This window comes from Neomonachus schauinslandi, chromosome 7 (genome assembly GCF_002201575.2).
Source record: "Neomonachus schauinslandi chromosome 7, ASM220157v2, whole genome shotgun sequence".
NCBI lineage: Eukaryota > Metazoa > Chordata > Mammalia > Carnivora > Phocidae > Neomonachus > Neomonachus schauinslandi.
In genome coordinates this window covers 121,789,047-121,816,696 of record NC_058409.1, presented here as the reverse complement: position 1 = coordinate 121,816,696, position 27,650 = coordinate 121,789,047, and the positions used below count along the sequence as shown (strand labels likewise).

The following is a 27,650-nucleotide window of genomic DNA, read 5'->3' as shown; positions in this document are numbered from 1 at the left end:
AATGGTCTTCCTACCTGGGTAAATCCTATCTCATCCTTTAAGCCCTCACACATATTTTACTTTTTCTAGGAATTTTTTGAAAACCTGTCTGGACATAATAATTGTTCCCTGCCTTTGTTTCCATAACACTTTAAAAAATACTATAAATTTTATCCTAATATTGTTCACGTATTGAGGATAAGAACCTTGTTTTCATCTTATACTTACAGTGCCTAGTAGAGCTTAGTACATAATAGTTACATCCCTAAATATTTAATGGAGAAATGTAATTAATGTAGTTAAAATGTTCTTATTTTTTAATTTCCTAGTATTTTGGCATTAAATATTTAGAATTAAATGTAGATTTACATGAAATTGGTAGGCTAGTGAATTGTTTTAAGTTAGAGTAACAAAAAGATTTAGCAAGATTTAAGTCCCATGGGTAAAAAGAATATCATGATTAGAAAACATTTATTCTAGCTTATATTTACAGTAATTTTATTTCCTTTACATTTTATCTTAAGTCTCATTTCTTCCTTTAAGTTAAGTGATTGCTATAATGATTGGCTCTGAGATTTTCACGTGCCAAATTACATTCCTTTGAGTCTGCAATTTGTGTGAATGAGCCCAGATGGGAGATGGTAGTTTTGGATAGTTTGCTGTTACCTAGACAAAAATTGCATACATATGGAGGAGCTTTTGCAGAAATGGCTATCCAAAAATTGGTAACTGTTTGAAAGTAGAGAACAATAAAATCAGGTGCTTGGAAGAATAAAATTAGGTGTGGGATAGTAGGTTAATTCACTTTGGTTAAGGGAAGATACAGAGCATTTTTACAGTGCTTATAGTGTGCTTGGTTCCACATTTGATGAAAATGCATGAAATGATACCCTTTGCAGGGAGTTACAGACTACTGAATTCTGTTTGGTTTTGGTTTTTGTCCTCACTTAACAATGAGGAAGATATTTTTTTTCCCCTCTAAAATGTCTTAATCCCACTTTTTATCTTTGTCCCTTGCTTTAATGAAGCAACAGGTGATGGCAGAAAACTCTGATTAGAAAATCCTGGCTAGTGTTTAAAAAATTTTTTTTAAATTTTAAATTAAAAAAATTAGATGCTTGGGGATGCCTGGGTGGCTCAGTCTGTTAAGCCTCTGCTTTCTGCTCAGGTCATGATCCCAGGGTCCTGGGATCGAGTCTAGCAGTGGGCTCCTTGCTCAGCAGGGAGCCTGCTTCTCCCTCTGCCTGCCATCCCCCTGCTTGTGCTCGCATGCTCTCTCTCTCTCTGACAAATAAATAAATAAAATCTTTAAAAAAAATTAGATGCTTTACTAGGTACAAGTAGTTTGGAGTATTTATCCTCTGGTGAGGAACTCTAGTTGGACAGGTAAGCGGCTCAGTTTCCAGATAGTCTGGCCACAAGCATGCAGTAAAGGGCTGGGCTTTGGAGAGAAAGGCAGGCAAACTATTATATAAGGTAGGTGGTGCTCACTGGGTAATTTTGTCTCTAAGAAAGTCTGGTCACATCTTGGAAAGATCAAGTTGTAGAGCCTCAGTTCACTGCTTGGGGACTTCATAGCTTTGTTACTTAACTTTTCTATGGCGTAGATTTCTCAAATGTGGAGTGAAAATAATAGTACCTACATCAACTGTATTGTATAATTGAAATTTGCTAAGACAGTAGAACTTAAATGTTTTCACTTAAAAAAGGGTGAATATGTGGGGTGATAGATCTGTTCATTGACTCCATGGGGAGAATCTTCTCGTAATGTAGATGTATATTAAATCATCACATTGTACACTTTAAATATTTTACAATTTTGTCAATTATACCACAAGCTAAAAAAAAATAGTACCTACTTCAGAGGTTGTTGTGATGATTAAAGGAGCTGATTTATAGGCAGTGCTTAAAACAGTACCTGATACATAGTAAGCTCCATGTAAGTATTAGCTGCTATTATATTTGTTAAATTAAGGTTGTTATTATAAGGTGGTTACTTGCAAAGAAGTCCTAGAAGATCTAATTGAAGATGGCTCAAATAAGAAAAATTTAGTGTTACACATGAAAACAACTCTGGAATGGGGCTCTTCCACCTTCTGAGTCCTGACCTGAAGAATGTTAAGTTTTTTTTCCCCCTTTTTCTGCTTTGCCAGTTTCAGGGTATTGGCTTATTTTAAGCCGACTGCCCTCATGACTGGAAATTGTAGGTGAAATTTTGTTACATGCGGATGACCACATCCACAGGCTGAAAGGATACTGCTTTGTATATATATATATTTTTAGAAGTAAGAAAACCTTTCTCAAATGTTCCTCCAGCTGACTTCTCATATCTTATTGGCTGGTATTAGTGTGGAACATCAGTTCCAAAAAACCGCCACTGGTAAGAGCAATATAGTTGATTTGGAATCAAGCTTTACCCCTCTGGGCAGGGAGGGGCCCAGCCTCTGCTGAAGCACCTCCTCCCTCTTATCTGGAGAAAATTGTGGGTTTTCTTAGCAAGGGAAAAAGGAAGGAATGGCTGCCGGATGGGAGGCTAATAATGTACACGTAGGTATTGTTTACTGATTAAGGTGAGAAGTGCCCCAAGACCAGAGCCCAGGATCAACTGTCCAAGTGTGGTCTCACCCTAGCCTCTCCCCTCCCACCCTGGAGAGTATGGGGGGATTGACTAGAGAAGCAGGATGAGGGTAGGAGCCGTGCAGGCCCGCTCTTATATTTAGATGTTATCTTCCTTATTTTTATTTTTTTCAACCTCAGCATCAGAGTGCAGAATTATCTAACCCACCCACCTTAGCCCAGTGGTGAGCACAAAAAATATCAACGTGAGCTAGCGCTATAGTGTTTGCCTTAGCTCTTCCTGTAGAGTTTTATCTTCCCTGTTTGAAATAAAAGGCTGTCTAGTTACAAACATATATTTGTTATCTTCTTGTTTCTTATCCTCCATATCCTATCAACAAAAGACCCTAAAGAGTACAACATTCCAATTAATAAGTGCCTTTTGATACTTTTAGGTGTATTATTTTTTCATTATTAAGAAAAAATGTTAAAGATTATCTCAGGTTAGTGAGGGTGGTGGTAGTTGAGAACCAGACTATTCATATAATTCATTTCCTTCCTGTGTGCCCCCCAATTGTAGAGTGACATTATCAGAGGAAAAAGATCAGATTTCTTTGGATCATTTTTTTTTGTGTTTCCAAGGTAAGTAACTCTAGAAATCTGAAATTTTCTCATGATTTTTGTGGGAAGTCCCTTACCACAAATCCAGTGGGGGAAATTCAGAAATGAACAAAATTCTGATTTTATAGTTTAAAATACTAAGAATAAAAAGTGAAATTACCTAAACTCTTACCTTTGGATACTTTATTTTTTGCTTATCACCTTCCACATATTTTTATTTTAATTAATTAATTATTTATTTTTAAAAGATTTTATTTATTTATTTCAGAGAGATAGTAAGAGAGAGCACAAGCAGGGGGCAGGGAGAGGGAGAAGCAGACTCCCTGCCGAGCAGGGAGCCCGACTCAGGGCTAGACCCCAGGATACTGGGATCATGACCGGGGCCAAAGGCAGACGCTTAACTGAGCCACCCAGGCGCCCCTCTTTTTACTTTTTTAAATTTTTATTTTTTAAGATTTTATTTTTAAGTAATCTCTATACCCAGTGCGGGGCTCAAACCCACAACCCTGAGGTTAAGTGTCACATGCTCCAGCGATTGAGCCAGTCAGGTGCCCCCTTAGATAGTGCAGTGTCATTCATATACTATTCACATGCTCATTTAGCTTAGCATATCTGTTGTTAGTTTCCCAGATTTGTATAGTTTCCATCACTATTTTTATTGGCTGTATTTAATTAAATTAATTTTTAAAAGATTTTATTTATTTGTCAGAGAGAGAGATACAGAGCACAAGTAGGGGGAGCGGCAAGAAGAGGGAGAAGCAGACTCCCTGCTGAGCAGGGAGCCCAACTGGGAACTGGATCCCAGGACTCCGGGATCATGCTGGAGCCGAAGGTAGATGCTCACTGACTGAGCCACCCAGGTGTCCCTATTGGCTGTATTTTATGTTAATAAACAGTAGTTCAGTTATTTTCCCAATTTGGGTATTTAGGTTGATAAGTTTTTGCTTTTAGTACCACTCTAAATTACATCTCTTTGACTATATTAATTTTTAGCCTTTATTAATCCTGACAAATTTTGAAGTCTTAACTATTGGAAATTTTTAAAAACCTTTTCAGAAGCAAGAGAAAAAGAGGAAGAAATGAACAGAGAGAAAGAATTAAGAAGGCAAAATGAAGATATTGAACCAACATCATCGGGCTCACATGTAGTCAGAGATTGCTCCAAGTCATCTTCCAGGTGCTTGACTTTCTTAAAAAGATTCTGTTAAACTGTCATTCCCATTTAGGTGTTTAATCTTAGGTAATTGAAACTGGTAGTTTTGCAAAGAAAAAAAAAGGATAAAGACTGATTTTGTTCTAAGAACCTGGTATCTTTTTCTTTTTTTCTTTTATTTTTTTTAAGGTTTTATTGTCAGAGGGAGAGACAGAGGGAGAGAGCACACACAAACTGGGGGAGCAGAGAGGGAGAAGCAGGCTTCCTGCTGAGCAGGGAGCCTGATGCGGGGCTCGATTCCAGGACCCTGGGATTATGACCTGAGCGGAAGGCAGACGCTTAACTGACTGAGCCACCCAGGCATCCCTATTTAAGGACTTTTAAAGGCCCTTTTGCCAGTGGCTTTCTTTTATTAGGAAAAAAAATAACAGTAAAAAATATAGGCAGGAGAAAACTGTTAACTTTTTTCTTCATTGAGGCATTTTGAAGTTTTGTAATTTTTGCATAATTTTAATTGCCTTAAGGCTATACATTTTTTCATGTGATTTTGATGTCTTTTAAAAAAATAAAATCTGATTACTTCTTTGCTTTAAGGCTATACATTTTTTTTCTTGTGATTTTGATGTCTTATTAAAAAATAAAATTTGATTATTTCTTTCTCCACTTGAATTTGGACCTCATACTTTCTATGTATTTTGATAAACTTGTTAGATTTGATATATTTTCTCGTTCTCTAGCTTTTTAAAAAACTTGTTTTTCATTGTACAAACATTTTTTCATGTGTTTGATCATATTTTAATGTTTTTAAGATCTATTTCTTAGGCAATTATTTTTCCTTAAATAGATTATTATGCTACTTTCTTTTTTCTAGATTAATAAAAATTACTTTAAAATTTTAAATAAGATTATTATGAAGTATTTAAGACTATCAAAAAGATAATAAAGAACTGTACTCACTAGACAACTTAAGAAGTAAACTTTTACAGTGAACACTTCTTAGAACTGCCTTCCATTGCATCTCCCTCCCTTCTTGGCAGAGGTAACCAATCTTCCGAACTTAAAATATTTTTTACGTCTCTCTTTATAACATTATAACGTATTTCTATATCCCTAAGACATATATAATATTGTTTTGCATATTTTAAGATCTTTCCCCTTATATGTCTAGTATAGCACTTAGCATATTATATACTATAATGTACTGTTTTTGTTATATGTTCTTGTATAAGATTATTGACACCGTAAGGTCAGGGATGTTTTTCCCCTTAATTAAACAAAAAGTTTTTGCTATGAAGTATGTCATACATATAAAACTTTAGATATCCTGCACTTAAAGTAAAGAGAACAATGAAGTCAATACCCGTAAGTGTAGAGCTTTACGAGTGTGTTTGATGTCCTCTCTCTCTGCTCGTATTTCTCTCTCCTCCACTTTGTTTATCCTTCCTTCCTCTTTTTAATAGTTTTATTAGATATAAGTTTTCCTAAACAATATGATGTTTTTTTTTTTTTAAAGATTTTATTTATTTATTTGACAGAGAGACACAGTGAGAGAGGGAACACAAGCAGGAGGCGTGGGAGAGGGAGAAGAGGCTTCCCACTGAGCAGGGAGCCCGATGTGGGGCTGATCCCAGGACCCTGGGATCATGACCTGAGCCAAAGGCAGACGCTTAACAACTGAGCCACCCAGGCGCCCCACAATATGATGTTTTATATGATTTCTTATTTTATATTGATGCTGTTAATGCTGTCATGAGTGTGTTTTTTCAAAAAAAATTTTTTTATTCAAAAGATTTTTTTAGGGGGGCAGAGAGGAGAGGCAGAGGAAGAGGGAGAGAAAGGATCCTAAGCAGCCTCCATGCATGGAGCCCGATACGGGGCTCGATCTCATGACCTTGAGATCATGACCTGAGCTGAAATCAAGAGTTGGACACTTAACCAACTAAGCCACCCAGACACCCCACAACAAGATATTTTTGAGATATTCATGTTGACAAATGAGGCTATAGTTCATTCATATTTGATGCCGTTTGGTTTTCCTTTTAGAAATATTTTTTCCAATTTCTAGTCAATTTAGGTTGCTGTTTTTCTATATTATTATAAAATATGTTTTTAGTGACTGCCTTGTAGCCATCCTCTGTTATTTTTTTTTTTAAAGACCTTATTTATTTAATAGAGAGAGTGTGTGTGTGTGTGTGTGTGTGAGCCGGTGGGGGTGCACGAGGGGAGTGGTGAGGAGCAGAGGGAGAGAGAGAATCTCAAGCAGAGTCTGCGCTGAGCATGGAGCCCAATGTGGGTCTCCATCTCACCACCCCGAGATCATGACCTGAGCCGAAATCAAGAGTCGGATGCTTAACGGACTGAGCCACCCAGGCGCCCTATCGTCCTCTGTTTTATATGTACAAAAGTTCCTCTTTCTTCCTCCCTCCTTTCCTTTCATAGAAGCTTATTGAATACACCACAAGGGAGCGGTAGTCAGGGCAGTGACGGAGAGACTGTCTGCTGTACAAAAGTTTCTTTAGAGCATGTATCTAGTAGTAGACTTGGTAGGTCTTTGAGTTAAATCCGTATTTATCTTTACCAGATTTGGCTCAGTTATTTTCTAAAGCATTTATATCCATTTACATTACCACCAGCAGAGTGCAAGAGTTCCTGTTGCTCCATATCCTTGCCCACACCCATTATTGTTACACATTTGTATTTTTGCCAGTCTGATTGTTGTGAAGTGATACCTTTATGGTGTTGATTTGCATTTTGCTGGTTACCAGTGTAGTTGTGCATCATTTTAAAAGTTTTTTTTTAATATATTTTTTCTTCTGAAGGTACGGTAAGAACTGTATGGTCTGCAAGATTTTCTACTGAGTTGCTTGATGTTTATTATTATTAATTTTTATTTTTCAATGGTGGTTTTTAAATAGAAGTTTCAAATTTTAATGTGTTACAGTTTACTAATCATCTTTTGTGGTGTTTCTGTGTTTTTTTTTTTTTAAGATTTATTTATTTGAGAAAGAGAGAGCGTGCACTGGGGGAGGAGCAGAGGGGAAGGGAGAGAAGCAGACCCCTTGCTGAACTTGGAGCTTGGTGCAGGGCTGACTCCATGACCCTGAGATCACCACCCGAGTGGAAACCAAGAGTCCAGTGCCCAATGGACTGAGCCACCCAGGCACCCCTGTGGTGTTTTTGTGTTTTAAGAAATGAGTCCTTACACTGAAATCATCAAATAACTTCCTGTTTTTTTTTTTTTTAAGATTTTATTTATTGGGGCACCTGGGTGGTTCAGTCAGGTAAGCATCTGCCTTTGGCTTAGGTCAAGATCTTGGGGTCCTGGGATCGAACCCCGCATCGGGCACCCTGATCAGCAGGGAGCTCAACCTAGGGCTTGATCCCAGATCTTGACCCAAGCCCATGGCAGATGCTTAACCAACTGAGTCACCCAGGCGCCCCAGCTTCCTATGTTTTTTTCCTAAAGTTTTCAAGTTTCGTGTTTCATATTTAGGTCTTCAATCAATGTCGAATTGCTTTTAAGTTGTCATCCAGTTCTGTTTTTCCTTCATGTGGATAATCAATTTTCCCAGCCCCTTTATTTTTGATTTTAGAAAAATTTTATTTAATAGACTTTATTTTTTAGATCAGTTTTAGTCTCATAGCAAAATTGAGCAGAAGGTACAGAGGTTTTTTTCCATATACCCCCTGCCCTCCGACATTCATAGCCTCCCTTATCATCATCAACATCCTCCACCAGAGTGGTACATTTGTTAGAATTGATAAACCTGTGCTGACATGTCATCATCACTTAGAATCCATAGTTTACATGACAGTTCACTCTTTGATGTTGTACATTCTGTGGGTTTGGACAGATAAGTAATGACATGTAGCCATAGTATCAGTCAGAGTAGTTTCAGTGCCCTAAACATCCTCTGTGCTCTACCTGCTCATTCCTGCCTCTTCCTAACTCCTAGCAACCACTGATATTTTAAATTTTTATTGAAGTAATTTATACACATTACAAAATCAAACATTATAAAGCTTCATTTTCCCCTGTTAATTCTTGCTTCCCAGAGAAAATTATTTAAGTTTTTTTTTCATCTTTTATTTACCTTCATATTTCTAAATTGTAACTTTTGTGTCTGGCTTCTTTCATTTTGTAAGATGTTTTCAAGGTTCGTGTTTTATCAGAACTTCATTCCTTTAAATGGCTGAATAGGATTCCAGTGTATGTGTATATCACAGTTTGTTTATCCATTTGTTGATGAACATTTGGATTGTTTTCATTTTTTTTTTTTTTAAGATTTTATTTATTTGACAGAGAGAGACACAGGGAGAGGGGGAACACAAACAAGGGGAGTGGGAGAGAGAGAAGCAGGCTTCCTGCGAAGCAGGGAGCCCGATGCGGGGCTTGATCCCAGGACCCCAAGATCATGACCTGAGCCGAAGGCAGACGCTTAACGACTAAGCCACTCAGGCGCTCCTAGATTGTTTTTACCTTTTGAGTACTGTGAGTGCAATGAACATTAGTGTACAAGTATGTTTTTGAGTCTTTGTTTTTAATTCTTTTGAGTATATACCTAGGAGTGGAATTTATGGGTCATATGGTAATTTTATGTTTAACTTTCTTTTTTGAGGAATTGCCAAACTGTTACACAGTGGTTGCACCATTTTACATTCTTCTCAGCAATGTATGAGGATTCCAGTTTTTTTACATTCTTCCCATTAGTTATTTTCCATTTTCTTATGTTTTTATTGTAGTCATCCTAGTAGGTATGAAGTGGTATCTCATTGTTTTTTATTTTCATTTCCCTAATATCTAATGATATTGAGCATCTTTTGATGTGTTTATTGGCCATTTGCATATATTCTTTGGAGAAAAAACGAAGTCCTGTAACCATTTTTAAATTGGATTGTTTGTCTTTCTGTTGTTGAATTATAGGAGTTCTTTATATATTTTGGTTATTAAACTGTTATTCTGTATATGATTTGCAGATATTTTCTCCCCTTCTATAGATTGTCTTTTCACTTTTTTTTTTTAAAGATTTTTTTATTTGTCAGAACACAAGCTGGGGGAGCGGCAGGCAGAGGGAGAAGCAGGCTCCCCGTTGAGCCAGGAGCCTGATGCAGGACTCGATCCCAGGACCCTGGGATCATGACCTGAGCTGAAGGCAGAGGCTTAACTGACTGAGCCACCCAGGTGTACTGTCTTTTCACTTTCTTAAATATATACTTTTTAAAATAAACTCTATGCCACATGTGGGGCTTGAACTCACAATCCCCAAGATCAAGAGTCACATTCTCTACCAACGGAGCCAGCCAGAACCCCTGTCTTTTCACTTTCTTAATAATGTACTTTGATGCATTTAAGTTTTTAGTTTTGATGAAGTCCAACTTACATATTTTTCCCCCTTGTTTTCTTTTAAGAGTTTTATGGTTTTATTTATTTTTATTTTTTTATTTTTAAAAGATTTTATTTATTTGACAGAGAGAGAGGGAGCACAAGCAGGCAGAGCGGTAGGGAGAGGGAGAAGCAGGCTCCCTGCTGAGCAGGGAGCCCGATGTGGGGCTCAATCCCAGCACCCTGGGGTCATGACCTGAGCCGAAGGTAGATGCTTAACCGGCTGAGTCACCCAGGTGCCTAAACAACAAAATTATTCTGACACTGAAAAAAGGATAGTGGTATAAGGAATTTTAGGGAAATTGAGCATGTCAGGATTTTTTTAAATCACATTAGCCTTCTTACGTAGCAGTGTGTTTTCTATTTTATTTTATGATGTTCAGCAATCATTGCATGGTGATCATCTTCACTATCTTTAAATGCATACTTGTTATATATAAATTATTTCTTATAATTTGAATTTGGTTCTGTAATTCCTCTTCTCTCTCTCTCTCTCTTTTTTTTTTAAAGATTTTATTTATTTATTTGAGAGAGAGAATGAGAGAGAGAGAGAGAGCACATGAGAGGGGGGAGGGTCAGAGGGAGAAGCAGACTCCCTGCCGAGCAGGGAGCCCGATGCGGGACTCGATCCCAGGACTCCAGGATCATGACCTGAGCCGAAGGCAGTCGCTTAACCAACTGAGCCACCCAGGCGCCCCTCTCTCTCTCTTTTTTTAAAATTTTATTTGAGAGAGAGAGATAGGGAGAGAGAGCACAAGCAGGGGGTTGGGGAGAGGGAGAAGCAGGCTCCCCACTGAGCAGTGAGCTGGATGTGGGGCTCAATCCCAGGACCCTGGGATCATGACTTAAGCCGAAAGCAGGTGCTTAAATGACTGAGCCACCCAGGTGCCCCTCCTCTTCTGCTTTCTTGGCTGTATTTCATTCAGTCCTATATATTTTAAACAAGTTTCAGGCTAGTTTTTTACCTTGTAGTATATTAAGAGTCTGCTTCACAAAACATACAAATAATTTTTTTTTGAGATTTTATTTTCTTAAGTAATCTCTACACCCAGTGTAGAGGGCTTGAACCCACAACCCTGAGATTGAGAGTTGCATGTTCCACCAACTGAGCCAGCCAGACACCCCCACAAAACATACAAATAATTAAAAAAAAAAAAAAAACCTACAGTGTTATTAAAATTTGGTTTAGAGGAAGTCATCTAAGACTACCACTTTTTTGGCTTTAAAGAAATAGTGTATGGATGGAAGTTTCCATTTAAATATCAAATGCTGATAAGAAATACTTATTCTATGAAATATAGCTGTAGGATAGGAGAGAAATAATTGATATATTCCAAATCTGTAAGGTAGGAATCGTTTAGACATTTGCATTTCCTCTAAAGAAATTAGTACCAGGGGCTCCCGGGTGGCTCAATTGGTTGGGTGTCTGCCTTTGGCTCAGGTCATGATCCCAGGGTCCTGGGATCGAGCCCCGAGTTGGGCTGCCTGCTCAGTGGGGAGCCTGCTTGTCCCTCTTCCTCCACCTGCTACTCCCCCTGCTTGTGCTCTCTGTGTCAAATAAATAAAATTAAAAAAAAAAGAAATTGGGGCGCCTGGGTGGCTCAGTTGTTAAGCATCTGCCTTCGGCTCAGATCATGATCCCAGGGTCCTGGGATCGAGCCCCACATCGGGCTCCCTGCTCCGCGGGAAGCCTGCTTCTCCCTCTCCCACTCCCCTTGCTTGTGTTCACTCTCTCTCTGTCTGTCTCTCTGTCAAATAATTAAGTCTTTAAAAAAAGAAAAAAAAGAAATTAGTACCAGAAACAATGAATTTTGGTTATGAATTTAGTTCCTATATTGAAATTGTATAATTACATATTTAGTGCTTAGCTAAACTCTCTTTTAAAAAGTCAGCTGAGGGGCACCTGGGCGGCTCAGTCAGTTCAGCCTCTGCCTTCAGCTCAGGTTGTGATCCCGGGGTCCTGGGATTGAGCCCCACGTCAGGCTCCCTGCTTAGCGGGGAGTCTGCTTGTCCCTCTCCTGCTGCCACTCCCCCTGCTTGTGCTTTCTCTCTCTCTCTCTCAAATAAATAAAATCTTAAAAAAATTAAAAGTCAGCTGAGAAAAATACTAGGTTTTGACTCCTCCGTTTTCTCATCAGATACATATTGTTTCTCAGGCTCTGGTTCATACTTTGGTACCACATTGAATTTAGGAGTATTTTAAACATGCAATGTGTTCTGTTTTCTGTCACGGACATTTTTGGACATAATTTCATGGACTCTTGTTTTTCAGAAATTGAAAATATGTTAAAAATTGTTTTTTTTTTGGCTTTGTACATTAGAAGCAAAAAGACAGAAATGGAACTAGAAGCTGCATAGAAGCTGATACATTCCATTCAGTTTCGTGTCAGTATTAGGACTGTATAATCAGCCATGAAATCAACTTGGATTCATTTAGTTCTTAGTTCATTGCTAGTTAAACTCAGTTAAAGCATCGGTGCTAAAGATTAATAGTTTAGAGCTCTCTATGCTCTGAATAATTTTGCATTAAGAAAGTCTGTGATTTCTAAATTAGTATAGCTGGGAATTTGTGACCTAATGACAAGGGAGAAAATTTTGGAGTGTGACTACTTTAATAAAAATCTCTTCAGTCAGTTATTCAACTGTTACTTATTGAGCATCTGTTGTGGGTTAGGCACTACTTTAGGAATTGGGGCTACAGCAATTAGCAAGTCAGATGAGCTCTCTGAGCTCATATTGTTGTGGGGTATCTGAGGAGACTAGATAACAGATTATAAACAACTAAGTAACCAATTAAATAAGATAGTTTAGTGAGGTATGTGATAAAGATTAGTAAGATAATGAAGATAATGGTGACTGATAGGGCTGTGTTTGATAAAGTTTAGACAGGGGGCATATAAGGTCTCTTTGAGGAGGTGATACTTGAGGAGACCTGAATGAAGAGAAAGAGGCCCATTTAACAGTCACTTCCAGCAGAGGGGACTGCAAGTGCAAAGACCCTCATGCTGGACCAAGCTTAACCTATTCAACTTGAAAGAAGGCCTGTGGGGATGGAGCACAGTGAGCTAAACCATGGCAAAAACAAAGAGGAATTCTCTTTGTGGAGGTTTGCTTGCTCCAAGCAAAGGTAGGACCCTTTGTATACGGATAACATGTATGTAAGTATGTACTCCCTTCAGTATTCAACTTAGATGAAAATCAAAATAAAAATCCCATTTTTTTCTTCAGTGGATATTGAGAGTGCGTGTTATATGTCAGGCATCGTTTAGGTGCTAGAGACAGCAATGAATGCAACAGAGCAATTTCTGCTTTCATGGAGCTTATATACTAGAAATATTTTAGTAGAAGATAATACTTTGAGTTTTATAAAATATTTGATATATTAATTGAAGTAATTAGGAATGCAATTCTCAATCCTTTGGGATGGGGTAGGAGAGAGGGTGGATGGTGGACTTTCAGAATGCCTAGAGGTGTGTGATAAAGACCTTAATGAAAGTGTGTAACAGTTCACAGGTGTGCTGGGTAGAAAAACATTGAGAATCAGTGTAATACTCTCTGGTGTAAGATAGTTTTAGAATCCAAGGATGCTACAAAGAACATTTTAGCAACTCAGTAAACTTGAATTAAAACAGAAATAATTTGTATTTCAGAAAATATATTGAAACGTTTTGGGAGTAATATTAACTTTCTTACATGGCTGGCTTTATTTGCTCCTGTGGTAAACAGTGATTGGATTCAGATATAGTGAACAGAAACATTGGTTATCTTGGGGGTTTTCTTTCTTATGGAAGTAGTATTTTGTAGTTTTTCTTCCACATTCCAGTTGTTCTGCTGGCTCTTTATGAGTGAGGATGCCCTAATGGGCCTCTAACATATAATTGCTGTGACTTTAATTTATGTTTAGGTTAAGATAAGTAGATAAAAGAAACTTCTACTTTCTTAAGATAAAATAATATGAGATACACATTTAATGCTTGAATTACAAATTTTACAAATTACACATTAATTAAAATTAAAACTCAGTTGTTAAAAGGAGAGGCAGGGTTTCCTGGGAAATCAGTACTATCTCTAGAGTGTGTTCTTTGTTGCAGAACACACAAGTGTTGTGTTGCAAAATACACAAACAAGAGTTTGTTTCTGTATTTTCAGGGATACAAGCAGCAGTGAGAGTGAGGAGAGTTCTGGTTCTTCTGATGATGAATTAATTGGCCCTCCTTTACCCCTTAAAATGATGAAAGAACCAAGTAATCATATTGAGGAAGATATCCTCGGTCCTTTACCTCCACCCCTTTATGAAGAAGTAGAAGAAGATGATGATGATGACGGTGATTCAGAGGAGGAGGAAGTAAGTATTTCAGTAGTAATTTAACAATTCATTGTAGTAGTGTAGGGATCAGTTCCCTGCTGTTATTCATGAGTGAGAGCAAATAAAGAACAGTTTTGAGTTTACTACTGATAGCCCTTGTTGAAAGAACTCTAAAGGATGTACTTCAGGAACAAGGAAATATAACTCAAATAATAAATGGGCAGCAGGAAGCAATGTCTTAAAAAAAGGAGTTAATTAATAGGCATTTTGTTAAATCTATATAAGCATTGAGTATAAATAATAGTAATGAATAAATTTAGGGTTTTTTTTTTAAGATTTTATTTATTCATTTGAGAGGGAGAGACAGAGAGCATGAGCAGGGGGAGCAGCAGAGGCAGAGGGAGAAGCAGACTCCCCGCTGAGCAGGGAGCCCGATGTGGGGCTCGATCCCAGGACCCTGAGAGTGCAACCCGAGCCAGAGGCAGTTGCTTTACCATCTGAGCCACCCAGGCACCCCAGGGGGATTTTTTTTTTTTAAAGATTTTTTATTTATTTGACAGAGAGAAACAGCAAGAGAGGGAACACAAGCAGGGGGAGTGGGAGAGGGAGAAGCAGGCTTCCCGTGGAGCAGGGAGCCTGATGCGGGGCTCAATTCCAGGACCCTGGGATCATGACCTGAGCCGAAGGCAGACGCCTAACGACTGAGCCACCCAGGCGCCCCGGTTTGTTTTTTTTTTAAAGATTTTATCTATTAGAGAGCACGCGTGAGCTCGCCCACTCACTTGCATGAGTGGGGGGAGGGGCAGAGGGAGAAGCAGACTCCCCGCTGAGCAGGGAGCCCCACGCCGGGGCTCCATCCCAGGACCCATGAAATCAAGATTTGAGCTGAAGGCAGCTGCTTAACCAACTGAGCCACCCAGGTGCCCCGATTTAGGGGGATTTAAAAACAAAGTGGATCTAAAATTATTGTGAGCAATGACGTGGAAGATAGGAGAGTGGAATCAGTTCATTCAGTTTGAAGGCCTTGTATTATTTGGGAGGAGGCTAGAGCTATTAATTAACTTCAAATTAGTTTAAGTATGCAAATCGTTATTTTAAGACTAATTGCCAAAGAATAGAAATAAATTGTATAACCTCAAAAGAATAAAAGAAAACATGAAGAAAACCATTGGTATACTTTGTGTATTTGAGACCCGAGTGGATCATTTTTTAATACCACCCTCCTCTGTGGTAGATTATTTTCAGTAACGGTTATGAGATGAAACAAATAATGATCAGAAAAGAAACAGCTTTTGGGGCGCCTGGGTGGCTCAGTCGTTGGGCATCTGCCTTCGGCTCAGGTCATGATCCCAGGGTCCTGGGATCGAGCCCTACATCGGGCTCCCTGCTCGGCGGAAAGCCTGTTTCTCCCTCTCCCTCTCCCCCTGCTTGTGTTCCCTCTCTCGCTCTCTCTCTGTCAAATAATAAAATCTTTTAAAAAAAAAAAAGAAAAGAAACAGCTTTTGCAAATCTGTCAGTGACTTCACAAAATCGGCATTCTTTGCATATTCTTATTCAATACCAATGTATCAGATTTGTCAATTTATGTTATTTCATAGTTAATCAAAGAAAGCTTTTTAAAGATTTTTTATTTGTTATTTTAGAGAGAGAGCATGAGAACGGGGAGGTGCAGAGGGGGAGGGAGAAAGAATCTCAAGCGGACTCCATGCTGAGGGCGGAGCCAAACGCAGGGCTCGAACTCATCACCCTGAGATCATGACCTGAGCGTTAACCAAGAGTCGGATGCTTAACCAACTGGACTACCCAGGCACCCCTGATCAAAGAAAGCTTTTAATTTTAATTTTGAAAATTTTTTTTCACATGAAACATGAGATGTGTGTGTGTATGTATGCGTTTTAAGGTTCTTTACAGAAAATGCACCCCTTTACTGTGTGCACCACTTCCACTGCAATACTCTTAATGTGCCATTGAAGAAGACTCAATCATTCCAGTAAAAGACAGGAAAGAAGAAAAAAAAAAGTAGAGGTAAATCTTGGTAAATAGAGATAAAAAAGAAATAAGGTGGTAGGCATGAATACAGATGTATCAGTGTTCACAAAAGATGTAAGTGGACTCAACTTGCCACTTAAAATTCTCAGATTAAATTTAAAAATTCAGATATATTCTGTTTACGAGTGATACACCTAAAATGTAATCACGTGGAAAGGTTGAGAGAAAGAGGAATAAAAAATAGCAGGAAAATACTAACCAAGAGATAACTGATTAATCTTATAAAATTAACTTAAGACAAAATAGTCTTTAAGTCATAATTAGTCTAATTAGCCAAATGAATGTCATTACTTAATGGTAAAGGGAACAGTTTATCCTCCAGGAAAATTTGGCATTCCTTAGCCTCTGTGAATTTAACACAATATATTTAAAGCAAAAATTGACAGAATTAGGACACCTGGGTGGCTCAGTTGGTTAAGCGACTGCCTTTGGCTCAGGTCATGATCCTGGAGTCCTGGGATCGAGCCCTGCATCGGGCTCCCTGCTCAGCAGGGACTCTGCTTCTCCCTCTGACCCTCTCCCCTCTCACGTGCTCTCTCTCTCTCTCAAATAAATAAATCTAAAAAAAAAAAAAATTGACAGAATTAGTGAGGAATAGACAAATCTACAGTCATAATGGGAGATTCAGAAATTGTTAAGACAACAGTAAGAGTATAGTAGTGAACAATACAAATGCATGTTTTTTCAACTGAACATATATAGAACCCTTGTCTAATATTTTCTTTTCAAGCACATATGGATAAATCAGAAGAAGAGGCTCACATCTAGGTCACAACATGCTATGGACATGAGAAAGATGTACTTAATTATTTTGGGTAGTTCACAGAGTAGATTATATGTAGGTTGGTCATGAAATGTGAGAATATTGTGAGTGAATGTTTGTGTACTCTCTAAATTCATGTGTTGAAGCCCTAACCCCCAATGTGGCTGCATTTGGACATGAGACTCTTTGGAAGTAATTAAGGTTACATTAGGTTGTAAGGGTGGACCCTGATCTTATAGGTTTAGTGTGTTTATAAGAAGAGAAACACCACAGAGCCAGGTATGCATATAACAAAGCAAGAAGGTGGGCATGTACAAGGCAAGAAGAAAGCCCTCAACAGAAACTAAATTACCTTGATCTTGGACTTCTAGCCTCCAGAACTGTGAGAAAATAAATTTCTGATAATTAGCCATCTAGCTTGTGGTATTTTGTTATGGTAACCTGAGCTGATTAATACAGGTTTGCAAGGCTGACAAGAGGCTGGGGAACAGAGAATGGAAAAAAAGAAGGGTATTGTGAGCAGGCAGAAAATTGCTATAGTGAAGGCTCGATGTATGCAAGTACATGTTATGGTGGTGAAATGTCTTGTGATTAGTGCATGGCTGAGTTTTCTTTTTAGGGTTAAGTGGAAAGATGAGGCTGATGAGATCAAATTCAGAGATCAGGACACAGAAGAGCGGCTTTCTGGAGGGCATGGAATTTGAATGAGCCTTGTAGAGGGTTACATTTTGATGAGCATGGTGGGGATAGGCCACATCCTGTGTATGAAGAGTAAATGGCAGGAACAAAGGCATAATTTATAAGGTTAGATTTCAGATGATGCAAAAATCAACTTGCCTAGAATAGAAAGTTGATAAAGAAGATCAGACCTTTGACATAGAACTGATGTGTGAGTAAACCCAAAGTACAGCTATGCAGAGAAGTGCATGCTTAGGTATGGGACTCCAAAGCTCGTTTGTAAGCTTTAGCCTTTCATGGCTGTAATTCAAGCATTTTAGGAGACTGAATAACAGTTTTCTGGGTGTGTGGGGTTTTTTGTTTGTTTTGTTTCCTGTTTTTTTTTTTTTTTTAAGATTTTATTTACTTATTTGAGAGAAAGGGAGAGAGTGTGTGAGAGAGAGCAAGCAAGCATAAGCATGGGGGAGGGCAGAGAGAGAAGGAGAAGCCGGCTCTCCTCTGAGTAGGGAGCCCGATGTGGAGCTCGATCCCAGGACCCTAAGATCATGACCTGAGCCAAAATCAAGAGTCAGACGCTTAACTGACTGAGCCAACCAGGAGCCCCTGTTTTCTGTGTGTGTGTGTTTTTTTAAATAAGATTATATGCATTGAGTCTTTTGAAAGAAAATTGTTGTCTTTTTATGGGTGTGCCTTTTTCTGTAAACATAGTAAAAGAAAATGCTGATGAAATAATATGCAAAGCAAGGCTGTTGATGAATGTTCCAATAATAGCCTTAATTTTAAAGTGTGCACTAATTGATAATTAAAGTTTATTAGCATTGTTAATGGATTAACTAAAACTTTGGAAGGGAGACAAAACAGGAGTGGGAGATACCTTATGTCTATTACAATCCTCCTTCTGTTTCTCTTTTGGATGTATATCATAACCAGCATTTCCAGGGCTAGGGCAGAGATGGTGGGTGAAGCAGACAGTTTGGAAATTTGGAAATGTTGTGAATGTGGCTTTGCAGTGCCCTTCTTAGATTTGGATAAATTATATTGGCCTTGAATGGAGTTGTTCAGTTTTCAGACTGTGCTTTAATAGTAGTAGATGGGTGGCAACCTTAGGGTGTTTTTTTAGGTTCTGAGTGAAAACTTTTCTACTGCTTGTATTTGATATGTAGGATATTGGCAGCCTTCTGGAGTTAGGGATCATAGGCAAGGGAAAGCTGCTATTACCATCTTGAATGTGAATATTGTGGGATCTAGACAGACAAATTAGCATGATTTATTTTAGATTATTTGCATAGCAGTGTTTGGCCTGTGTCAACATTGAATTCAAGTATTTCTGGGTTTTGAAGGAATCTTGTTTTTAATGGTTGGTTAGACTTAGGACCTAGTAATTTATTGATTCAGAAACTGAATTTAGTTCCTTCAGGCAATCAGTTTGGGGTAATGCTAAACAAAATTATAGGAGATTGTTTTATGTATCAGAATGGTAGTTAATATTTTCACAATTTGGGATATATCAGAATTGTCCCTCCTCTCCTTGATTTCCTCTCCTTTTTTCTCCCATGCTTCGTTTCATCACCACTGATGTTTTGTGTCTTTAATTCCTTTTGTGTTTTCAGCCCTTTCCTTTCTACCGGTTCTTGGCTTTAAGCTTGCAAACATACTAAAATCTTCCTTTAATTCAGTTTTCCCTCCAAGCTACTGTCCAATTTCCTCTTTCTCGCCGTATGTTTCAAAAGCGGTATCTGTATTGCCACCTCTGCTTTGTCACATTTTCTCCTGAAATCTTTGTCAGTTTTTGCCCTTATAATTTTACTGAAATTGTCCTCCCACAGATCCTCACTGGCAAAATCAAAATATCCTAATCCAAAGGCCATTTTTCTGTTCTCATTCTGTACCTCTGCAATATTGGACAGCATTGATTTCTTCTTTCTTGAAACTCTTTCTTTGCCATTTATATATACTGTTAGTTTGCTGCCTCTCTCTTTGTTTATTCAATAGATATTTATTTAGCACTTTTTTTTTTAAAGATTTTATTTGTCAGTAAGAGAGAGGGAGAGAGAGACAGAGAGCAAGCACAAGCAGGGGGAGTGGCAGGCAGAAGGAGAAGCAGGCTCTCCGCGTAGCAAGGAGCCCGATGCGGGACTCGATCCCAGGACCCTGGGATCATGACCTGAGCCGAAGGCAGATGCTTAACGACTGAGCCACCCAGGCGCCCCTATTCAGCACTTTTTATGAGTCAGGTACTTTCCAGGTGTTGGGGATACAGCAGTGAGTAAAGCCAACAAGTCCCTGCTCCGATGGTGCTTACATTTCTGCTAGAGTCTCTTTTACTATTTCATATTTCCTCACATTTCCCCAACCATAAGCATTCCCTGAGGATCCATGCTTGCCGTGTTATTTCATGTTTGGCCTGGGTGGAGTCTCCTACATCTTCTTGTCCTCATGACTCCTCTTCACTGAGAGCAGCTGGAAGCATTGCTCCATCTCGTTTGAACTTTAGACCCAGCTTTCTAATGACTCATGAAACATGTCCACATTTAAGCTCCAACAGTATTCTAAATTCAACTTCTAAGATCAACCTCAGGCTTTTATTTTCTTCCACTTAAACTTTTGCTGAAGCCACTTAGCTTGTCTCTTTGCCTTTAGGATCTTCTTCTGTTCAATCCCTTTTCCTCACTGCTTTAAGATTAAACTATTTGTAACACGAGTCACATTGCAAATAATAGTACTCAATCCCTAAATGAGTGAAAATAAACTACCACAGCAGGCAGGACTCCATCTGGGGATTCTTGAATACAATTTATTTTGTTGCTCAGAAACTTGTAAAGCACTGTGGCCTTTTATTTTTTTATTTTTAAAGATTTATTTATTTGACAGAGAGAGAGAGCACAAGCAGGGGGAGTGGCAGGCAGAGGGAGAAGCAGACTCCCCACTGAGCTGGGAGCCCAATGTGGGGCTCGATCCCAGGACCCTGGGATCATGACCTGAGCTGAAGGCAGACGCTTAACCCACTGAGCCACCCAGGTGCCCTGCACTGTGGCCTTTTAGAGAGACATTCTACTTAGGAGGAAAGCAGTCAAGCTGACACATTTGACTGGCTAAATATTTCAATAGGTATTATTGAATTAATGGAAAAAATTTTTCCTTTTTTTTTTATTAACATATAATGTATTATTTGTTTCCGGGGTACAGGTCTGTGATTCATCAGTCTTATACAATTCACAGCACTCACCATAGCACATACCCTCCCCAGTGTCCATCACCCAGCCACCCCATCCCTCCCACCCCCTCCACTCAGCAACACTGTTTGTTTCCCGAGATTAAGAGTCTCTTATGGTTTGTCTCCCTCTCTGGTTTCATCTTGTTTCATTTTTCCATCCCTTCCCCTATGATCCTCTGTTTTGTTTCTCAAATTCCTCATATCAGGGGCACCTGGGTGGTTCATTTGTTAAGCATCTGCCTTAGGCTCAGTTTGTGATCCCAGGACCCTGGGATCGACCCCCACATCGGGCTCCCTGCTCAGTGGGAAGCCTGCTTCTCCCTCTCCCACTCTCCCTGCTTGTATTCCTTCTCTCGCTGTCTCTCGCTCTGTCAAATAAATAAAATCTTTAAAAAAAATTCCTCATATCAGTGAGATCATATGGTAATTGTCTTTCTCTGATTGACTTACTTCGCTTAGCATAATACCCTCTAGTTCCATCCACATCGTGGCAAATGGCAAGATTTCATTTTTTGACAGCTGCGTAATATTCCATTGTATAGGGGGCGCCTGGGTGGCTCAGTCATTAAGCGTCTGCCTTCGGCTCAGGTCATGATCCCAGGGTCTTGGGATTGAGCCCCCTGTCGGGCTCTCTGCTCACTGGGAAGCCTGCTTTTCCCTCTCCCACTCCCCCTGCTTGTGTTCCCTCTCTCGCTGTGTCTCTCTCTGTCAAAATAAATAAAATCTTTAAAAAAAAAATTCCATTGTATATACATACCACATCTTCTTTATCCATTCATCTGTTGATGGACATCTAGGCTCTTTCCATAGTTTGGCTATTGTGGACATTGCTGCTATAAACATTAGGGTGCATGTGTCCCTTTGGATCTCTACATTTGTATCTTTGGGGTAAATACCCAGTAGTGCAGTTGCTGGGTTGTAGGGTAGCTCTATTTTCAACTTTTTGAGGAACCTCCATACTGTTTTCCAGAGTGGCTGCACCAGCTTGCATTCCCACCAACAGTGTAGGAGTGTTCCCCTTTCAATGGAAAAATATTTTTTAAATAACCTTTTTTTTTTTTTTTTAAACCCAGTGGTTCTTAGTATGAATGTAAGAATCACCTTTGGTACAATTAAAAAATATGTATGCTTCGCTTTGTTAATCTGGAGATGGGTTCAGTAGGACTGGGGTGGATCCTGCCCCAACACCTGCAATGTATGTTGTAACAAAAGGCTCCACAGGTAAGCCTCTTCCCAGTTCACCTGTTGCACTGCCTCTTCCCAGTCTGCTGTGGCTCCTTACTTAAATAATTTAACTATGTTAGGGTACCTCTATAAGTTTTGACCTGTATCGTGTATCATGGATATTTAAGGACATGGGATATTGCTTACAGAGTAATGTTTCTCAAAAAGAAGGATATGGTGTTGCTGCCTTGTTTCTCTGTGACAGCGAGTCCACTTTGTTTTCATATAAGACTTGTAAGAGGGGCGCCTGGGTGGCTCAGTTATTAAGTGTCGCCTTTGGCTCAGGTCATGGTCCCGGGGTCCTGGGATTGAGCCCCACATTGGGCTCCCTGCTGTTGGGAGCCTGCTTCTCCCTCTGTCACTCCCCCTGTTTGTGTTCCCTCTCTCGCTGTGTCTCTCTCTCTGTCAAATAAATAAATAAAAATTAAAAAAAAAAAAAGACGTAAGAATATTCTTTCTCCCAAATAACTTAGAAGTAACATTTATTTTGATTATTATTTTGCAAAAAATATTTCTTCCATAATATGTGGTGGTTGATTGTCTTTAGAAGTGTTACTGTTAGTTGCTTTTGACATGAGAGAGATGATAAACGCCTGGCCTTTTGTATCATATCCAGTTTTAGATCTTTTTATGTTTATCTTGAATTATACCTATTAAATCATAACCATCATGGTTTGTGAAGGACTCTGAACAGGTGAATAGTCTAGGAGTTGAGCCAGTAGCTCTGACAGTTGTTTTTATTACTGAAACTATATTACCAAGTATTGAGAACCTTAAAAATCTTACTTCCTTTAATCTCAGTAATATTACTTCTGGGATTCTAACCTGAGGAAATTTGGAAAAAGCTTTATGCCCAAAGATATTTATCACAGTACTATTTATAATAATGATTTTCAGAATGTGTTCCATGGGAGTGGTGGGTTGGGGCATTGGATCTCCTATCTATTTTCATTTGAGGGAACTGAGAGCATGTCCATATCTGGTGGTACCAGGAAACTGACTTCTTGACTTAAGTGCACTTCATGTATTTCTAATAAGCTGATGGTGCAGAAAGTGAAATTTGTTCTGGCTTTTAAAGGCAAAATATAAATAAATTTTAGGTTTATGTTTTGTTGGGCTTTCTGAGAGCTTCCTCTTGTCAGAAAGTTTTCATGTCTAAAAATGTTTGAAAATAACAGACATGTGAAATATTAGAATAATTAGAAATAATGTGAATACATGTCTAGTAACAGGAGGAAGGACAAGTAAATTGTTGTTTAGTTATAAAATATACAGTCATTGAACGTGTTTAATAAGAGCTTTCAATAGCACTAGGGAACGATGTAAAACTGTCTAGACAGTATGATTTCAAAAATTAAATGATACATATGCATGGAAAAAAGTATTTAATTGCTTGTTTCTGAATTGTGGGAATGAAGATAATGTGTTTTTTTTTTTCTGCCTCATACTTTTCTAGTTTCCATATTGATCATAAGTTGTGCATGTGATTAGAAACAAATAATGGGGTTACATTCAGTTAACATTCCTTCCTTATAAGCCAATTAAGATCTTAACTTAAAAATTAGAATAGATACGGTGATGGGCATTAAGGAGGGCACTTCGTGTTACTACAACTGATGAATCACTAAATTCTACCCCTGAAACTAATAATACACTCTATTTTAACTAAATTGAATTTAAATAAAAAACTAAAAAAGAGAGAAGAAAGGAAAAAAATTAGAACAGATACAGAAAAAATTCCAAACAGAATATTGAACATAAATATAAAATAAATCTTAAGTACTGTGAATAAATTCCTATCTTACCTTGTTCCAAAAAGAATTTAATGAAGTGAAATGCTATACAAAAGCATAAATTAGGAAGAATGAAGGAAAATAGAAAAGCAAGAACATAAATAAAATTAACATAAAACATAGGAAGGAGAGTTCTAAATATTTGCTAACGGGTAGGTCACAAAACCTAGTCACCATCATTCGTTACTCTCTTTCCCTCCTGCCCCACATCAATTCATTATAAGTCTCATTAGCTCTATCTCCAGCCAGATCGCTCCTTTTCTGTCCATCTCCTTTACTACCACCTTAGTGAATCCAGTATCACTCCAACAGCAGTAGCCACTTAGATTGTCTCCCAGCTTCCACTGTTAACTGGAGTATTATAATAGTAATCCAGGCAGTAAAAAGAAGTAACATATAGATACAGGGAAACAATATAGAGTAGTGTTTAAGAGAGTGGATTTTGGAGCCACATGGAGCTTTCACTTTCAAGCTGTGTGACTTTGGGCACGTTACTTAACCTCTCTTGTGTCTTTCTTTCTTCCTCTGTAAAATGGGGCTAATAAAATACTCAACTGGAATTTTGTAGATGATTCAATGAGTGAATGAATGTATTTGGAACCCTTATAATGGTGCCTGTTATTTGTCATCATGGTCATCTATTTATATATATAACAAAAAGTGAATAAAAAAATTTTAATGTGATTTTTAATAAAAACATCTAAAAATGAAACTAAAAGGAAACTTTAATAGCTTATTAAGTAATTCATTCATGCTTCCTGCCAGCAGTCAGGATTATAAATAATTAAGGAGCATTAGAGGTATTCCCTTTAAAATCTGGCATAAAAGATGGTAACTGTTGCATTATTATTCGAGACATTTTTGCCAATTAAACAAGTCAAATTGAAGTAATCAAAATTGCATATTAGGAAGAAGTGAGATTATTGTATTTAGTGTGACTCTACCTAAAATAAAAAAGAACTAATCAAAACATTTATAACAGATTAATTTATAGTAGTCAGTTTATTTTTATTTTATTTTATTTTTTTGTATACAATTTAAAGGATTAATGAAAAAAAGATACCTGTTTTACAACAGGAACAACAACAGCGAATTAGGAGTAAGCTTAGTGGAAGATATGTCTGAATATAAATAAGAGTATAAAGCTTTTCAGTACAAAAGAGAATTTAAGTAAATAAGAACCATTAAAAATCAGTAAATATTTCTCATTTTTTCCCCCCACAGAGGTTAAATTATTTGCCCAGTTTGCTTATTTGCTCACTTACCTAGCTATTAAATGATAGAATTGCTATTTAAACCCAGGCCCTCTATGCTTTTAACATTACTAGGCTACCTCCCTTAACTTAGAAGCCGTGGAGTTGGGCTGTGAGCCCGTCTTAAGGGGCCGACCTATCTATCAGTTAGTACCTTACAGCAGTCCCCCCTTATCTGTGGGGGATGCATTCCAAAATCCCCAGTGGATTCCTGAAACCAGAGATGATACCAAACCCTGTGTATACTATGTTTTTTCCTATACGTACATATCTGTGATAAAGTTTAGTTTGTAAACTAGGCACAGTAAGAGATGAACAACAGCTAATGATAAAATAGAACAATTATAACGATATACTGTAATAAGAGGTGAATATGGTCTCTATCGAAATACTTACCTTGGGATGATGTGAGGTGATAAAATGCCTGTGTGACGAGGTGAAGTGAGGTGAATGACATAGACATTGGTGCTACAGTGTGTTAGGCTACAATGGACCTTCTGAACTTGATTGACAGTGGGTAATGAAACTGGCAAGCAAAACTATGTTAAGGGAGGACTACTGTATTATGTAATTTGGCTGCTGCTGACAAAATGGAAAATAACAATGGCTTAAACAAGATAGAAGTCTTTCCTTTCTATCACTACATCAAAAACTAATGATGTAATGTATGGTGATTAACATAACATAATAAAAAAAAAGGGAAAAAAACCATAAATGCAATCAACTATGGACCAGAACTAGTTTGTGGGTCCCGGGTACCACAGATTAGTTTGCTTCCATCCTTTTGTTCTGCTATCCTCAATAATGTGGGCTTCAAGATGTACGCTCAAACTGTAACCATGATTTTTGCATTTTTGTCAGCAGGAATGCAGAAGGGATAAAGAAGGCTACTGATTTTGAACTTAATCTTTTACCTGGGAAATATAATATTTACTTTAGGAAGCTGAGACTGTAGCTAAAATTCAGTGCTTCCATTAGAAAGGATGGATCATATGGAGTAGGGGGAGCCATGAGCAACTCTAGTGAGCATAAATTTATATTCAGTGTTTGGTGCTTTCGGTTATAGTAATGGCAAATTATTTTTTAGAAAAAAATTTCAGCCATTGTGAATAGTTCTTTACTATTGTATGATATAGACTTACTTGATTTTATTTTGTTCACTGTAAATGTATTATAGCTACTGTTCTCCAAAGGAACAGAAGATGTAAAATTTGTGGGTACTAATGCAATCTTTAGACTCTTGGGATTGGTTACTATATTAGCATGCCTGAATTTCACTTGATTTTTTTTTTAGTTTAGTTATTGTACTATTTTTTCTTAAGAAATGAGTTGCAGTCTTTTTGGTTCATTTTGTTAAAGAAAGAATCCCTGAAACTAGCCCCAAGGCTAGCCCTAAGATATAGTCAAGTTCAACTAGGTATTTGTCAGGTTCATTTATACAGAGAATCATTGAAATACTCATAAGGGAAATGGGAGTTATAGAAATGGACTTTTTAAGGGGCGCCTGGGTGGCTCAGTTGTTAAGCGTCTGCCTTCGGCTCAGGTCATGATCCCAGGGTCCTGGGATCGAGCCCCACATCGAGCCCCACATCAGGCTCCCTGCTCAGCAGGAAGCCTGCTTCTCCCTCCTCTCCTACTCCCCCCGTTTGTGTTCCCTGTCTCGCTGTGTCTCTCTCTGTCAAATAAATAAGTAAAATCTTTAAAATAAAAAAAAAGGAAATGGACTTTTAAAAACTTTACAGGATTCCTTTTTTTATTATTAAAAATAATTTAAAATATATATTTTTATTTTTTATTTTTTGCCTCAAAAAGTGACATTTATTCAAAGGAGAAAAGAAAAATGACAAGATGTCCATCCCTTGGCTCCCTTCCCTCCCCTCTCCTGCTCCTCTTTAGCCCTCCCACCCCAAACCCTGAGTAGGGCTAGGTAGGAGGACAGCCACTCAGATAAGGTCAGCAACACTGAGGGGCATCTCCTCACTGGAGGTGTTGTAGAAGGTCTTGATGTCTCGAAGAGTCTTCTTGTCTTCTTCTGTCACCATGATAGCCTCACGCTTACACCCAAATTGGCCACCACGACTGATTCTGTGGATATAGTTTTCCCTGTTGGTGGGAAGGTCATAGTTGACGACTAAAGAAACCTGCTGCACATCAGTGTTCTGGCTTAGGTCAAGAGAGAGGACAACTTCAGTGTGTGAATGAGAAAAGGACACAGTCTATCCAAAAGAATTTGAAGTATCTGTGTAGGCAGCCAAAGGAACACAAAGAAAGCAAACACCCCCTCTTCTCCAAAAACGTAAGGCATGCCAGATTTTATTCCAAGTTGCTACTTCCTGAAGAGGGGCGTGAGCAGGCCCTTTGGAGAGGGAATCATCTTGGATTTTATAGAAGCCTTCCTTAACAGAAAGTACATTTTATTTTTTAATTTTTTAAAAGATTTTATTTATTTGACAGACAGAGCAAGTGCACAAGTGGGCGAGCAGCGGGCAGAGAGAGAGGGAGAAGCAGGCTCCCCGCTGAGCAGGAAGCCCAATGCGGGTCTCGATCCCAGGGCGCTGGGATCATGACCTGACCCGAAGGCAGATGCTTAACGACTGAGCCACCCAGGCGTCCGAGAAAGTGTATTTTAAATGCCTCAATGTAGGGCACCTGGGTGGTTAAGTTGGTTGTGCTTCTGC

At 38.4% G+C, this 27,650-nt stretch overlaps 1 protein-coding gene and 1 non-coding gene across 4 annotated transcripts in view; one reads left to right on the top strand and one right to left on the bottom strand.

Moving 5' to 3' along the window:
* The window catches only part of WDR70 (WD repeat domain 70), a 305,870-nt gene that overhangs the window by 7,129 nt on the left and 271,091 nt on the right, over positions 1–27,650 (top strand). For 2 of the 3 annotated variants that reach the window (XM_044916946.1, XM_021696297.2), the window contains 2 exons: positions 4,213–4,333; positions 13,842–14,037. In XM_044916946.1, the coding sequence (XP_044772881.1) occupies positions 4,213–4,333; positions 13,842–14,037 (317 nt within the window). The remainder of the gene's footprint in view (positions 1–4,212; positions 4,334–13,841; positions 14,038–27,650) is intronic. The other variant, XM_044916945.1, reaches the window with a different exon arrangement.
* On the bottom strand, positions 27,212–27,353 carry LOC123325427. The gene has a single exon (XR_006540431.1). It is a non-coding gene; the product is annotated as a small nucleolar RNA SNORA67 (small nucleolar RNA).